This window comes from Hyperolius riggenbachi, chromosome 6 (assembly GCF_040937935.1).
Source record: "Hyperolius riggenbachi isolate aHypRig1 chromosome 6, aHypRig1.pri, whole genome shotgun sequence".
Lineage (NCBI taxonomy): Eukaryota > Metazoa > Chordata > Amphibia > Anura > Hyperoliidae > Hyperolius > Hyperolius riggenbachi.
The window spans coordinates 325,072,551-325,088,252 of record NC_090651.1 but is presented as its reverse complement, the minus strand read 5'-3'; the positions used below and the strand labels follow the sequence as shown (position 1 = coordinate 325,088,252).

At 44.7% G+C, this 15,702-nt stretch overlaps 1 protein-coding gene across 1 annotated transcript in view; it reads left to right on the top strand.

Annotated features, from left to right (window-relative positions):
* Positions 1-14,429, top strand: part of LOC137522196 (potassium-transporting ATPase alpha chain 2-like) — a 120,657-nt gene extending 106,228 nt beyond the window's left edge. Inside the window, exons 22-24 of the mRNA XM_068242227.1 lie at positions 3,526-3,627; positions 12,170-12,261; positions 14,401-14,429. Of these exons, the coding sequence (XP_068098328.1) occupies positions 3,526-3,627; positions 12,170-12,261; positions 14,401-14,429 (223 nt within the window). The remainder of the gene's footprint in view (positions 1-3,525; positions 3,628-12,169; positions 12,262-14,400) is intronic.
* Positions 14,430-15,702: the final 1,273 nt, after the last annotated feature.

Genomic DNA, 15,702 nt, shown 5'->3' with positions numbered 1-15,702 from the left:
CATTACCTGGAATAAAGTATAGGATACTTTTTATTCCCATAACCAAAAAGAGACAAATACAAATTTCACTGGAAAATGTAAACTGCAGCCATTCTTACACTGTTACACTGGAGGTGTGTTTAGCTTCTAAGGGTAGAATGGTTAATTTGCATATATTCAGCAGTGATGCACTGGGAGAAATCTCAAGCTCACTCCAACCTGAATTATCGCAAATTCTTTCTGTTTTAAGAAAGCAAACTTTTGTTTTTCTTAACATCTTAGTAAGGGGGCTTTTAGGACCATTGTAGTCCCTTACACACTCCAATGAGTTCTGGGTCACCATGAACTTGCTGGTTAGTCTGTACCTCTCGGTGTTACAAGCCCTACTGCATAGAGCCAAATTAATCTATGCCATGCGCTGATGAGGATCAAACAATCCAAAACAGTCTGTATGCATGTTGGATTATTATGGCTCTGTACAAATTAACAAGCTGACACATCATTGCATTCCAGCGGTTCTGGAAGTGTGTTTAGCTTCTAAGGGTAACAATGGTTAATTTGCATATATTCAGCAGTGGTGCCTGGGAGACATCTCAAGCTCACTCCAACCTGAATTATTGCAAATTCTTTCTGTTTTAAGAAAGCAAACTTTTGTTTTTCTAAAGGTGGCCACACACGATACAACAAAATGATCAGATTTTACGGCAATTCGATAAAAACGATCGGATCTCCCAAAAAAGCGAAAGCTTTATTTTCATTCGACTGAAAAATCTGATCGGATTTCCCGTTTTCTTCAATTTTGATCGATCCGGAATGCCAGATATTTCTCTTCAATCTTTCTAAAGATTGTATGGTGTGTGTTAGATTGTCAATTTATTAATACACAGACCCTAGCAATTTTGTCAGAGTTTCCAATCATTTTTATCATAATTGGGGAAAAATTGAACATATGTGTGTGGTACATTGGTCATATTTTTGAAATGTTGCAATCAGTCAGAAAAATTGATTGCAATTCTTAAATTGAACAGATATTTAAAAAATTATATGGTGTGTGGCCACCTTTACACTGTTAATGGTAGGGTTCTCAAACTTTGCACAGTTGGTCGTTGGGTGACTAGGATTATTATTCAGGAAAGTGGTTGGAGCCTATAAAAGCCAATCAAAATTCACCTATTGATTTTCAAGGGGAATATTTACATTTCTGCCATTCTTGCACTGTTAATGGCACAAGCCTCAAACCTGGTATAGTTGATCATTGGGTGACTGGGGTTCAATTTCAGAAAGGGGGTGGAGCCACAAATAGCCAATCCAATTTGTTTCATTCCAATGCAAATTATGGTTGCCAAACACCGCAAAGCTCACAAACTTGGTAATTGAGTAATTGATTAATTGTGTGTTAGGGTTAGGAAAGTGGGCACAGCCAACACCAGCCAAATACATAAGCGGGCAATGCAGGGTCATAAGTGGGCGGAGACAAATACAATTTTTACTGGGAAAATGTAAACAACAGCCATTCTTACTCTGTTAATGGTAGGGTTCTCAAACTTTGCACAGTTGTTTACTGGGTGACTGGGGTTAATATTCAGAAAAGTGGGTGGAGCCTACAAAAAACAATCAAAAATTACCTATTGATTTTTCAGGGGAATATTTCATTGCTGCTATTCTTGCACTTTTAATGGCACAAGCCTCAAACCTGGTACAGTTGATCATTGGGTGACTGGGGTTTAAATTTATAAAAGGGGGTGGAGCCACAAACAGCCAATATGAGTTGTTTCATTTTAATGCAGGTTATTGATGCCAAAGACAGCAAAGCTTACAAACTTGGTCATTGAGTAATTGATTAATTGTGTGTTAGGGTTAGGAAAAGTGGGCGCAGCCAGCACCTGCAAAATACATAATCAGGCAATGCCGGGTCATCAGTAGGCGGAGACAAATGCAAATTTCACTGAGAAAATGTAAACTGCAGCAATAATGGTAGGGTTCTCACACTTTGCACAATTGGTCACTGGGTGACTGGGATTAATATTCAGAGAAGTGGGTGGAGCCTACAAAAGCCAATCAAAATTCACCTATTGATTTTCAAGAGGGAATATGTAATTGCTACCATTCTTGCACTGTTAATGGCACAAGCCTTAAACCTGGTACAGTTGGTCATTGGGTGACTGGGGTTAAATTCAGACAAAGGGGTGGAGCCATAAACAGCCAATCAGATTTGTTTAATCTCAATGCAAATTATTGATGCCAAAAACCGCAAAGCTCACAAACTTGGTTATTGAGTAATTGTGTGTTAGGGTTAGAAATAGTAGGCGGAGCCAACACCAGCCAAATACATACCTGAACAATGTTAGGAAATAAATGGGTGGAGAAAAATACAAATTTCATTGCGCAAATGTAAACTGCAGCCATTCTTACACTGTTAATGGTAGGGTTCTCAAACTTTGTACAGTTGGTCACTGGGTGACTGGGATTAATATTCAGAAAAGTGGGTGGAGCCTATAAAAGCCAATCAAAATCCACCTATTGATTTTTAAGGGGAATATTTAATTGCTGCCATTCTTGCACTGTTAATCACCTGTACCTGGTACAGTTGGCCATTGGGTGATTGAGGTTCAAATTCAGAAAAGGGGTGGAGCCGCATCCAATCAGTTTAATTTTATTTCATTGCAAATTATTGATGCCAAAGACCACAAAGCTCACATACTTGGTCATTAAGTAATTGTGTGTTAGGGTTAGGAAAAGTGGGCAGAGCCAACACTAGCCAAATACATTCCCGGGCAACGCCGGGCAATCAGCTAGTATATAATAAATGCCTTGCTGAGAATCCCCTATGAAGTGATGGGCTAGTCCAAAACCTGTCACTTCTGTCAGATTTCTACTACCTACTGTAAGTGACAGCAACATAGGAGAAAAGTAATTTATGGCTTATTTTACTCTGGAAAAAAACGTACTTCTTATTTGTTTATGATTGCACATATTTTAAATTTTAATAGGCCCCGTACTGGCAAACCTACTGGGCCCCCTTTGCTACCCTGTGCCTCCACATGTCAAATCACAATCTGATCGGTAGCTTGTAGTATGGGAGAGCGGACATACAGCAGCTGGCATCAACGGCGTTTCATCACACAACTCATGTGGCTGAAAGTGGCCACACCTCGTGAGTGATTGACAGCTGGGGCCCATGTGGAACTGCCACTGTTTGGGCCCCAGACTGTCTTGGCGCCCCATACCGCAGTACCTCCTATACTGCCCTGAAGTAGGCCCTGGTAGGGAGCCCTCCACAGCTCTGGGCTCTCGGACAATAACAGGGGATGCTCACCTCTAGTTATAACCCTGGTAGAGGGTGGGTCTCCAACCTCTGCAGCTTATAACTTTTGAATGACACTTTATGGGGTTATTTTTTAACCTTTACTTATAAACGTTATTTCTATATCGAAATCAATAAACTGCAAGTCAATGTCTATCATAAGTTGTTTCTTTTCTCTTTTTACTTTTTAGTTTGTGCCAGTTTTCCAATTTCTTACACTTGTTGTTTTGTCTTTTGTCCAGAAATAAAATCATGTTTCTGGGTTTGTTGTCCCAAGTTGGCATTGGAGTGTTCCTGTGCTACATCCCTGGCATGGACGATGCCCTGCATTTTATGAATATTCGGTGAGTACCAGAATAAAACTGCATTTTACTCTCTATGAAAAAAGACAGAAAAAGACATAGTGTGCTGCCATGGCAAAGTAAAGTTTTTAATGAATATCACACACATACAAATTAGACGTCATGGAATGAACGTGGGTCAGCAATCAGCCTCCAGAACAGGCAACGTGGGCGGCAGCACTCTGCAACTCTTGGTCAAACTGGATGTGGCTGTCTCTGAACTACCATGCTGTCGTTCTGTTTCCCTGGTGGTCAAGGGTCACAACGCGTTTCGGGGTTGCCCCCTTCCTCGGGGAGAAGGAGACAGCGACGTCCAGTTTGACCAAGAGTTGCGGAGCAACGCTGGCCACGGGGCCACTTCTGATGGAAGATCGTTGACCCACGTTCATTCCATCCTCCATATAGTGGATCTAATTTGTATATGTGTGATATTCATTAAAAACTACTTCGCTATGGCGGCGCACTATGTCTTTTTCTGTCTTTATTCTTAATAGATTTTTTTTCCGGTGACATTGCTGCCTCCTTTGTTTTGTTTCTTTAGCCTGCATTTGGGTGTAGTTTTTGGGATTGTTCAGATGACGGAGGAGTTGTGACTATATTTGTATCCAACAGTCTTTATTGTGTTGTGGCAGTTTTGGGAATTGGAGTGGGCGGAAATAGTTTTTTCAGTTTTTTGCTTGACAATACATTTTACTCTCTAGAAGAGTATTGGACTTATTAGCCATTAGTTAAAGCAGAACATTTAGAGTCAAGGTGAGTCTGAAAAAACATTTTATATCCCAAGCTTACATGAGTTACCCAATAACTCATATATCAAGCTGCCGCAAAAATGTCTGCATTTTATGCACAAACCACTTATTTTGTGAATATCGAAGACAACTTAGCCTGTCCTTTTTTTTTTTTTTTTATACCAGCAAGTATCTGTTCATACTTGTATGTGTAAACTCTTCTAAAGAAAAATCGTTCAAGCGATCAGATTATCCTGATCGGAAGAAAAATCGTTCACTACACTATCAACGAACCAATCTTTGCTTCCTATCTATCACAAGCAACAAGAAAATGCAAATTTTGGTTTGACAAAAATCCAATCGGCCGACTATTTTTATAATCGTTCGTAATCGATTGTGCGCATCAACTGAGATTATTTACAACCAATACGATCAGAATTTCTGATTGCTCAAATGATTTTCCGATTGGACCGTTAGTGGCCACCTTTAGTGCTGATGCATTGAAATACATTGTAACTATGGATGAGCAAAACTGACAAATTTTGATTTGCCAGCAATTCAAATCAAGTCAAATAAAAACTAAAATAGCTTAATTAGCATGCCTAAGATACATACAGGCACTGCCAAAGCAAGTGGAAATTGGGGTATGAAAGGTGAGTCCTGGGGGTTGAGGTGAGATAGAGGTATATTGGATAATTCCACAAAATGTAATGCAGCTTGGGACAATGGAACAGGGGGTACACCAAGAGACGCGACGGAGGTTCCAAAGTACATCTTAACACCCTCTATGGAGCTCTCTGCAAGTCCACCCTATACCTTAAGCCTAAAGTGGTGCTTTCATGCCATCACCCAAATCAGATCATGCAGGTAAGACCTGTAATTTTTAGTTTATAATAATAGTCAAAATAAGTAGTAAAGGCCACGCCTGAATATAGATATATATGTTACGGCCAGAACCCGAAGTGTGGCCACTTCTAGTTCTGGCCGGCCACTTCGGGTTCTGGCCGGCCAATATGCGACGTGGCCGCAGCGCTGCGGCCAATGTGAGAAATCTTTTGTTGACGCCGTCTCACCGCGGCCAAATTGATGACAAACTTGCTTAATTTAATGAAATGTAGCCGGCGGCAATGTCATAGAATAGATGAAGCCGCCGGCTTTCGCGCACTGCCTCTCCCCGATCCCCCCTCCCTCCTCTCCCCGCCTCCCATACAATACGTAGCAGCTGGCGGGGACATGCAGCCGGAGAGTCGTTCGTCGCAGCAGGGGCAGCAGAGCGGGGGAGGCTGCAGACATCGCTTCTGCCAGCACCCGCTCTGCAGGAACGGCAGGATTCCCCTGCCGCGACGAACGACTCTCCGGCTGCATGTCCCCGCCGGCTACTACGTATTGTATGGGAGGCGGGGAGAGGAGGGAGGGGGGATCGGGGAGAGGCAGTGCGCGAAAGCCGGCGGCTTCATCTATGACATTGCCGCCGGCTACATTTCATTAAAATTAAGCAAGTTTGTCATCAATTTGGCCGCGGTGAGACGGCGTCAACAAAACATTTCTCACATTGGCCGCAGCGCTGCGGCCACTTCGCATATTGGCCGGCCAGAACCCGAAGTGGCCGGCCAGAACTAGAAGTGGCCACACTTCGGGTTCTGGCCGTAACATATACATTGATATGAAAATAAAAAAGGATGTAGGGTTTTCAGACCAGTGGAAGTCATACAAGTGTATATAAAACGTAGCATTTATTATGCTAGGTAAAAGACAAGTATCGAGACATCAATAAAATGTAAGTCTCATAATCATATCAATATACAGAATACAATGTGCAGCCTAACGCATGTTTCGTAGCGAAACAACTACTTCTTCAGAGGCATACAATCCCAAGTAGATGTTCATGACAAAAGGGATAAAATCACATATCTATGAACCAAGAATAATGAACAAGTGAATGAAATCTGCTTGTAACACCAAAGGAGTGAATATCCACAGGCAGGGGCATATCTGAGTAAGATAGCACCTATGGCAAACAATGAAATTGCGCCCCCTCCCCTCTAAAAACAGCATCATTATGGTTGCTTGTGTGTTTTAGCTCAGGATATTGCTGAGTTTACTTTTTTTTAAAATAGCTCTTGTTATTCACTCTCTGTCCTCTGTTCTAACAGTAAGCAAAGTGCGTCCTAAATGCATAAGTTAAGTAGCCGTGTTCCCCAGATAACAGCATTAATCTGATTTGAGGTCTAAATGACAGGGAAGCATGAAGGCAGGAAGGCCGGTGAAGCACAGAGGCAGGCATGGTGCTGTAGCGCCCGTGGCACAAGCCATGCCTGTACCCCTCTAGATACTCTCTGTCCACAGGCATCCTACTCCAAACTAGATTACTTATGTATATGTAAAGTTAGACAGTATAATAACCAGAAGATACTGAAAGGGTGCATAATAATTCCTGTGATACCTACGAAGTAGGAGTGCAAAGGCAATATCCATTGTAATTTTTATACTACATTATTAAAAATGTACTAAGCTATAAATAAAATTGAGTGGAATCCATTAACATTTTCCTTTAAAGAGGAACTGTAATGGAAAAAAAAAATGAATAAAATTGCTTATTTTTTACGATATTCATTTATAGATTATTCAGTCAGTGTTTGCCCATTGCAAAATCTTTCCTCTCCCCAATTTACATTCTGAAATGTATCACTGGTGGTGACATCTTTACTCTTGCCAGGTGATCTGTACGGAATGTTCGGTTACTGAGAGTTCTATGCGCAGAGGGAGATATTGCTTGCTTGGCAGTTGGAAAAAAGCTGTTATTTCCCACAATGCAGTGAGGTTCACAGACATCAAACTGTCAGGACCATGGTCATGACATCACACTGTGGGAGGGGTTTCACCACAATATCAGACACACAGACCTCCCTGATGATCTATTTGAGAAAAGGTAATGATTTATCGTGGGAAGGGGGGTATCAAGTTCAATCCTGGGATGAATTTCAATTCTGGGTTAAAGTTCCTCTTCAAAGAGGAAATGCACTCATTCTAAGCCGTTCTTATATTCCATAATTAGTCAATATCGTATAGTCAACTACTCTGTCCTTAAAGTGAACCTGAGCTAAAGCTTGGGTCAAAAAGGAAATACTTACCTAAGAAGAGGAAGCCTCTGGATCGAACAGAAGCTTTCCGGGTCCTCCTCGCTCATGTCGCCACTTCCTGTGACCCTTCAGAAGATCCGGACACGCAAAGTCATGCTGCACACGTGGAAGCAGGGCCGTGCCAGCGCAGTAGCATGGAGCCGTTCGAGCGTGAAATCCAGATGTGCCACACCAGTGTCAATCATTACCGTTTCTTGACACTGCCACAGGTGCCACAGAGCTCTCAGAGTAGCAGCAGTTGATTAGGCTAGAGAGAGAATTGAGGAGGTCCAGAGGCTCATGCTCACATGGGCAGCATAGTGGGGCAAAGTGTGAAAGGCAGATGATACTGCCGGATGGCCGGAATGGCAGGGAGCAGCTTGTAGTAGAGCACAATGTGGCCTGCGGCATGGAGAGCGGTGAAGAGCAAATACGTAGCACAGGACTTCACTACAGCATCCTATCCAGAAGCCGAGCCATCACATCCAGAAGCTGAGCCTTTTAATTTTAATGCAGAACAGGAAGAGGAATTTGAAGGAAAATAGCAGGTACAGCATTGAAATTGAGTGTGCTTTTAGGGGATATGTTTTTCTGGGGGCTATGAAAAAGTTCAGGTTTGCTTTAACAATTTTACTTAGTGATGCCCAGGTACAAATTTACAGAATTTGCTTCCTTAGGCCAACTTTTTTATGGAACCCTCTATTCTGCATACAGTCCCCTTTTTAAATGAGCAGTGTGACCTTGCCTGTATAGCCACCATATGCAGTAAAGAACCATCCTCTTCTATTCAGTGTGCAGGGCTCCATTTGCAGTGTTCCCTTCCTTCTGATCTTCCATGTTCAGTAGCGCCCCCTCTTTTTGGCACAACTAGAGTGAGAAGCTCTGACAGTGACTTTTCCTCAGGGCTGTCATAAGGGGTGGGCAAGGCCGTTAGAGCCCGAGGTGTGAAGTAACTCAACTCTCCAGGATCCGACGAGGACACACACAACTCACCATCCTCCTAGGCACCCCAGTCTCCATGGCTCCAGTGTCATCAATCATGTAATGGTTACATTATGGCAGATGGCGCTGGCTGCATAGAGACATGCAGAGTTTACAGCTCTCTGGCTACCTAATATTGAAAGTGCCCTCTCAGACTTCCTTTACTAGAGTAGCCCTCTCTGGCTTCTTAATACTGGGAGTGCCTTCTCTGGCTGCCTATACTGGGAGGGGTGCCTTCTCTGGCTACCTAATACTGGGGTTGTCCTCTCTGGCTACCTAATACTGGCAGTACGTTTTCTCACTACCTAATACCTTCTCTGGCTGCCTAATACTGTAATACTGGGGTTGTCCTCTCAGACTACCTATACTGAGGGTGCCCTGTCTAGCTGCCTAATACTGGGGTGCCCTCTCTGTCTATCAGGGCTGGTTTTAGCAATAATGGGGCCCCCTGGCAAAAATTAACCCGGGGGGCTCCAACGAACATCCCCCAAGCAAAAAGCTGCACTAGGAGCCCTTTGTTGCAGCCAAATCCCCTCCCCTCCCCCCCCCCCCCCCCCCCCAGTGCCTGAAACTGCAAAGATCGTCAGCACACCATTAGTCAAAAGCACATAAAATTTATTGTGCCCGTTTCCACAAGATGGACCAACCAATTGTTTCGGGGCCACGCAGGGTCCCCCTTTATCAAGGCATGTGGTTACCAGTGCCTGAGACGACTGCTGACTTATCCCCACTCCCTGATCACCTCCTAACTTAACTGTTTTTCCCTGGGGCCTCTGCAGAGTATTTGGCAGAGTAGCATCTCATCTGTCTCAGTGGGTGCACTGCCAGTCCGTGGCTCTATGCAGGCCCGGCCCACCCCTGACGCCAAGTGAGGCATCTTCCTCAGCCGGTGAAAGTCTGGGGGCGGCGCCAGGCAGGACCAGGAAGCTCACAGCCGCCCACCTGGCCATGGGCGGGGCCACCGTGATGTGAGCTGGAGGGGGTAGCAGCCAGGAAGGTGGGGCAGCGGGCCACAGCGGTGGGGTGGGGGTCGATCCCCCCACCTGGGTTCCCCCTGTCCGTACTCCCCCTAAAGCTATTAGCGCAGCGTGAGTCTGTGTCAGGCAGCAGACGGGAAAGGAATGACTCCTCTCCTTCTGCGTTTCAGGCGCTGCATTCTACAGCTCTTCACTTCCTGCAATGCCACCCATTGTACTTCCACAAATACAGTGGGCAGCATTGAGATGGAGATGAGCTGTGGAATGCAGCGCCTGGAATGTGGAAGGAGGTGAGTCCTTCCTTCCCCGCCCTCTGCCTGCCTGTACTGGGGCAACTATACTACCTATACTGGGGCAACTATACTACCTATACTGGGGGCAATTATACTATCTATACGGGGCAATTATACTACCTATACGGGGGGGGGGCAACTATACTACCTGTACTGGGGCAACTATACTACCTATACTGGGGCAACTATACTACCTATACTGGGGGCAATTATACTATCTATACGGGGCAATTATACTACCTATACAGGGGGAAACTATACTACCTATACTGGGGGCAACTATACTACCTATACTGGGGGCAATTATACTATCTATATGGGGCAATTATACTACCTATACAGAGGGAAATTATACTACCTGTACTGGGGTAACTATACTAGCTACCTATACTGGGGCAATTATATTACCTATATAGGGCCAATTATACTACCTATACAGGGATGGGGCAACTATACTACCTGTACTGGGGAAACTATACTAGCTACCTATACTGGGGCAATTATATTTCCTATACGGGGGAAATTATACTACCTATACAGGGAGGGGGGGGGGTAGCTATACTACCTGTACTGGGGCAAATATACTAGCTACCTATACTTGGGCAACTATACTACCTACACTGGGGCAACTATAATACCTATACTGGGGGCAACTATACTAGCTATCTGTACTGGGGATAACTATACCAGATAACTATACTGGGGAAACCATACCAGCTAACTATACTGGGGCAACTATACTACCTATACAGTGGGGCAACTATACTATGAGGAGCGCGCCCGCCAGGACGGATGAGACACTACTCTGCCAAAGACACCCTGGGGGACCCACAGGCACTGGGGCCCCGGGGAAATTGCCCCCTTTGCCTCTATGGTAGTGCCAGCCCTACTGTCTACCTAATACTGGGGGACACATCTGACTGCTCATACTGGGAGACTAACTCTGGCTGTCTAATACTGGAGTTCCTTCTGGCTGCCAATTACTTTTGGCTAACCTGGGAGTTATCAAGTACTAGGCTGTGCCTCTGGTTACCTAATTCTGTGGCACATCTCTGGCTACCGCATCACAAAATTGTGCCCAAGTCTCAGGGGGAAGGGGGGGGGGGGCACCCTACCTTCTCTAAATGATTAACTTGGAAAGGAAAGCAAAGGGCTTGGCTTGTGCTTTTTTTTTTGGGTGGGGGGGGGGGGGGGGGGGGGGGGAGGCTGGGAACGCTAGCAGAAATGCGAGCGTTGCGTAAAAAGCTGTGTTTTTGCCGCTAATGGAAGTCTATGGACCGCAGGAAAAAATGCATATGAAAACTCATATGCGCTTTCTATGCGTTTTCAAAAACGCTGGTTCTGTTGCATATTATGCAGGATGGCTGCCAAAACGCCCATAATGAAAGTCAATGTGAATGCAATGGTATGCATTTTTCATGCGTTTATTTATGTTTTTTTTGCTTTAAAAAAATGGTTTAGTGATGGATTTTTGCTTCCTGTTGTCTTCCTAGTGATTTGCATAAAACGTAAATGAAAAATGCATGAAAAAAGCATTTGTGAACCACAAATGCATTAAAACGCACGCAAAACGCTTGGAAAATGCATCGCAAACGCACAAAAAATGCAGTAAAAACACACACAACACTGACATAAAACTTGACATAAAACACAGCCTTTCACACTATGTGATATGTGAACCCTGCCGAAATGATAATGGATAATTACCAATAGCATCAACATCGCCATCCTAAAGAGAACCTGAACTGAAAATAAAACGTCAAAATAACCATACACAGGTCATACTTACCTCCTGTGTTGTCTACACCTCAATCTCTTTCTCCTCTCCTGCGTCCCATTTGTCCACTGTGATCAAAGGAATTCTCCGTCCTCCATTTTAAAAATGGCCATTACCCCTAACAGCTTCCTGGTCAGCACACTGTTAAACTGTAATATCACCCACTGGAGCCACAGGGAAACATGGGCATTGCCTTGCACATTCAGTTGTAACTGACAGCTGCTGATGTATAACTGACAGCAACTGATATATTTCAGTTCTGACAAAATATTGTCAAAACTGGAAGAGATCACTGTAAGAAGAGAATGGTGAGCTTCTGACTGTGGTGATAGACTAGTATGTAATATTCATTTGCAGCTACGTCATGTGTTTATTTTAAATAATTTGACTCACTTCAGGTTCCCTTTAATCATCATTGCGGGTGGTCAATGAGATGCAATTAATTTAGTGTTGCTGCGAATGTATTCAACTTAAAAATGGACCAATCTAACTCCTTTGCCAGGATTTGAATGGTCCATTTTCAAGCTGCATACATTTCTCATACAACGTTTTCATAATCCGGCATTTGCACCTCATTCACCAACCCTAATTATAATCAGAAGCAGACAATCCATTATTTTAGTTTTTAACTTTAATAAACTTTTTTCTTTCTTTTTTTTTGCTTATGCAGAGTCCAGTACTGGTTTGTCGGAATTGAATATGCGGTGTTGATCTTTGTTTATGATGAAATCCGAAAATTTCTTATACGAAAGTTTCCGGGAAGTAAGTATCCCTGTGTAGCCAGAAAGTCCTACATCTGCTGTTTCCCTATACTGCTGGTCCCCATGGTGGCTGCTGATGCTGCTATGGTGATAGTTACATCCCTGGCTGCTGCAGATTAAACTCCTGGGGTGTGGTTTGCAGAGAGGGGTCCGACTCCTGGGTGGTGTGGGGGCCCAGGGCCCTGCCTGTATTGCACACCTCTGTGTATTTTTTATTTTATGCATTCATATAATGCTGTTTCCTGCAGCACTTTATAAAAACACTATTATTGCCTTTAAAAGATACATGAGGCAAACAAAGTAGAGAAAGGTTTTACTCACCTGGGGCTTCTTCCAGTGTAACCGCTCCAGTGCCGAAATTCCACCATGGTTGAGGTCACTGCTGTCCCCTCAGTAATACCACAACCTGCGGCTGGGCCATGGTCTTCTGCACAAGCGCAGAGCACCACCGGCCACAGGAGTGCAATCATGAGAGGATTGTGTCTCACCAACACATGCGCAGAAGAGCACGACCCAGCCGCTAATCACGATTTTATGGAAAGGACAGCGGTGACCTTGAGCAGGGCAGAACTTTGCCGCTGGATCGGTTACACTACCAGGGGCTGGAAGAAGACTTGGTGATAAAGCCTTTGTCTACTTTGTGTCTCTCATGTGTCCTTTAAAGGTTTTACCCCAATGAAACATGCACGTGCCTCACCAAGAGAGCAATGCTAGGAAGAAGAAATTTAATCTGCTGGGCTATTTATGCATCATGGGAGAATTTGGTCACATGGTTAAACTGCAGACCAAAATGTTAAATTTGGCTTGTGATCTTGGTCAAAAGGACTTATGAACATGATATCCAGATAACTGTGGCCAGGCTGAAGCTCTACCTTAACTGGAATCTACTTTTTCATCCGAGATCAGCTCACCTGGCATTTCATCTTGTGGCCAAGGTGCCATGGGAACCTGAAGCTGTATTTCCTGCTGGTGTGGAAACTACAGTACATTAACATCCTTTTAACCAGGGGTATAACAACAATCTATGGGCCCCCCCAGAAAAATTGACAAGGGGTCCCCTCCTTGAAAACCAAACCTCCCCTCCTCTTGCATGTGGCCAGAAAACCACACACTTGCAGAGTAGCACAGCGATACCATTATGTACACCTGCTCTAGCACTGCATTAGGTCTCCTTCCTAGCAGCAGCACGCTCTATGCTTGCATACCGCCAGCTATTAATCACATGACCCACAGGGCAGGATTTAGGCCAAGGCCACCTAGGCCATGGCCTAGGGCGCAACAGGAGCAAGGGCACCAAAGCAGTAGGCTGAACTTATGCAGCATTTGTAAGCTTGCAAATGCTGCAGTGCAGGGACATCAGGCGCAGTACTCTGCTGCCAGCAGCCTGTGCAGCGGCTACCTTGCTCTCTGTGTATGTTTGCATCGTGGTGGGCGGCTATGGACTTGGGCAGCATTGGAAACAGAGGGGAAAAGGAATCTTCTGCACTGGAGACGAGCTTAGAAATGAGTGACACAGTTGGCTGCTACGGTGTGAAGGTGAGCTGGCTACCTATACTGAAAGGGGGGGAGGGGGAAAAGGATGGATTAAGGGAGTCATCTGGCTACCTATACTGGTGGGAAAGGGGGAGGGGTCATCTGGCTACCTATACTGGAGGGGGGTCATTAGGTTACCTATACTAGAGGGAAGGGGGAGGGGTCATCTGGCTACCTATACTGGAGGGGGGTCATTAGGTTACCTATACTAGAGGGAAGGGGGAGGGGTCATCTGGCTACCTATACTGGAGGGGGGTCATTAGGTTACCTATACTAGATGGAAGGGGGAGGGGTCATCTGGCTACCTATACTGGAGGGTGGCGGTTAGTGACAGTGGCCTTGGGCGGTAAAGAGTACAAATCCGGCCCTGATGACCTGCATCAGGAGTTGGAGGTATGTAACAGGGAGTGTGCAGCTGCTAGGAAGTACACTGCACTGTTTCGTTGAACTACTCTGCCGAATGCTGATAATAACTGGGGTCACTGTGTTTATCTGTTCATAACTATGGATATTACTGCTTTAAACACCCTACTTCTAGGTTCTGTGTACATTTTCATTGCAATATGCTTGAAAAGGTCTAACTATTGAATGTGTCATTTTCTTTTAGGTTGGATCGATCAAGAGCTTTACTATTAAGTGTCCAAAACGTCGAAATGTAAAAGGTGGTTCTAAACTGTCATCTTCTCCTCCTTTGTTCTCACTTTTGTATATACTGTATTTTTGTAAATTGTACAGCAGTGTTAATTTTAATAAAGATTTGAATAACATACATTTTGTACTATTACGCTTTTTTAGTTATGCAAATCTGTATGAGCTATGCTAGTATATATGTGACATTTTTCAGCGTTTGAAATGTTTTCTTTTAGACCTGGGTTGTCCAACATTTTTGAATACAGCAATGCTTTATTGAGTAATATTTTTGCAACATTTATAAAAAAAAATATAAAGCCCTAACTACTTTATGCAGAACCCACTTTAGTACTACTTTCCCGGGGCTTCCTCCAGCCCCTGGCAGCCGCAATGTTCCTTGCCGCAGCTCCGCTGGCCCCTATTCTTGAACGGTGCGCAGGATGACCTCCAGGTTGTCCTCTACTGCGTCTGCATGAGCGCCTCTGTCAATCACCTCCACGTGGTCCGGAGCATACTGCGCAGGCACAGAACTACTGCATCTGGGCAGTACGTTCTTGGACCACGTGGAGGTGATTGACAGCGGCACTCGCGCTGGCGCAGTAGAGGACGACCTGGAGGTTGTCCTGCGCACGGCTTGGGACCAGGGGCCAGCGGAGCTGTGGCGAGAAACATTGCAGCTGCCAGGGGCTGGAGGAAGCCCCGGGTAGGTAGTACTATGGGTAGCAGGAGTTGATTGACGACTTCTTTAAGTGTTAAAGTGTACCTGAGGTGACAAAAAATAAAACAAAAACCCAAATACTTACCTAAGACGAGGGAAGCCACTAGATCCTGCTGCTTGTCGGACATGTTATGTTTTTTTAATTAGTCACCTTGGGTTTACTTACGCACATTACACGAGGCTGTGAGTGATTGCTGCTAAGTTGTGGGGAAAGATGGAGTGACTGGATCTCCCATGGGAGTTGTGGAGAAGATAAGGTTGCCGAATATGTCATGTGCATGTTAATGAAAAAGAAGGGGTGGCTAGATATACCAAATGCCTCTTAATGAGGCTGTCTCCAGTCACTTACTGGGATAAGTTGTGATCACAGAGCCTGGGCGCCTAAGATCCGGTCTATTGTGTCCATTGGTGTAAATTAATTTCCCGTGCCACCTAGTGACATCAGCGTGGTTGGCTAGCAACCGGTGAGGGACCTTGTGGCTGGAAAGGTGTATGCAAAGGATGATGTTGCGACTGCACAGGAGGACACCTGGAGCGGCCTGCTTCTGCCGCCACCCCTTT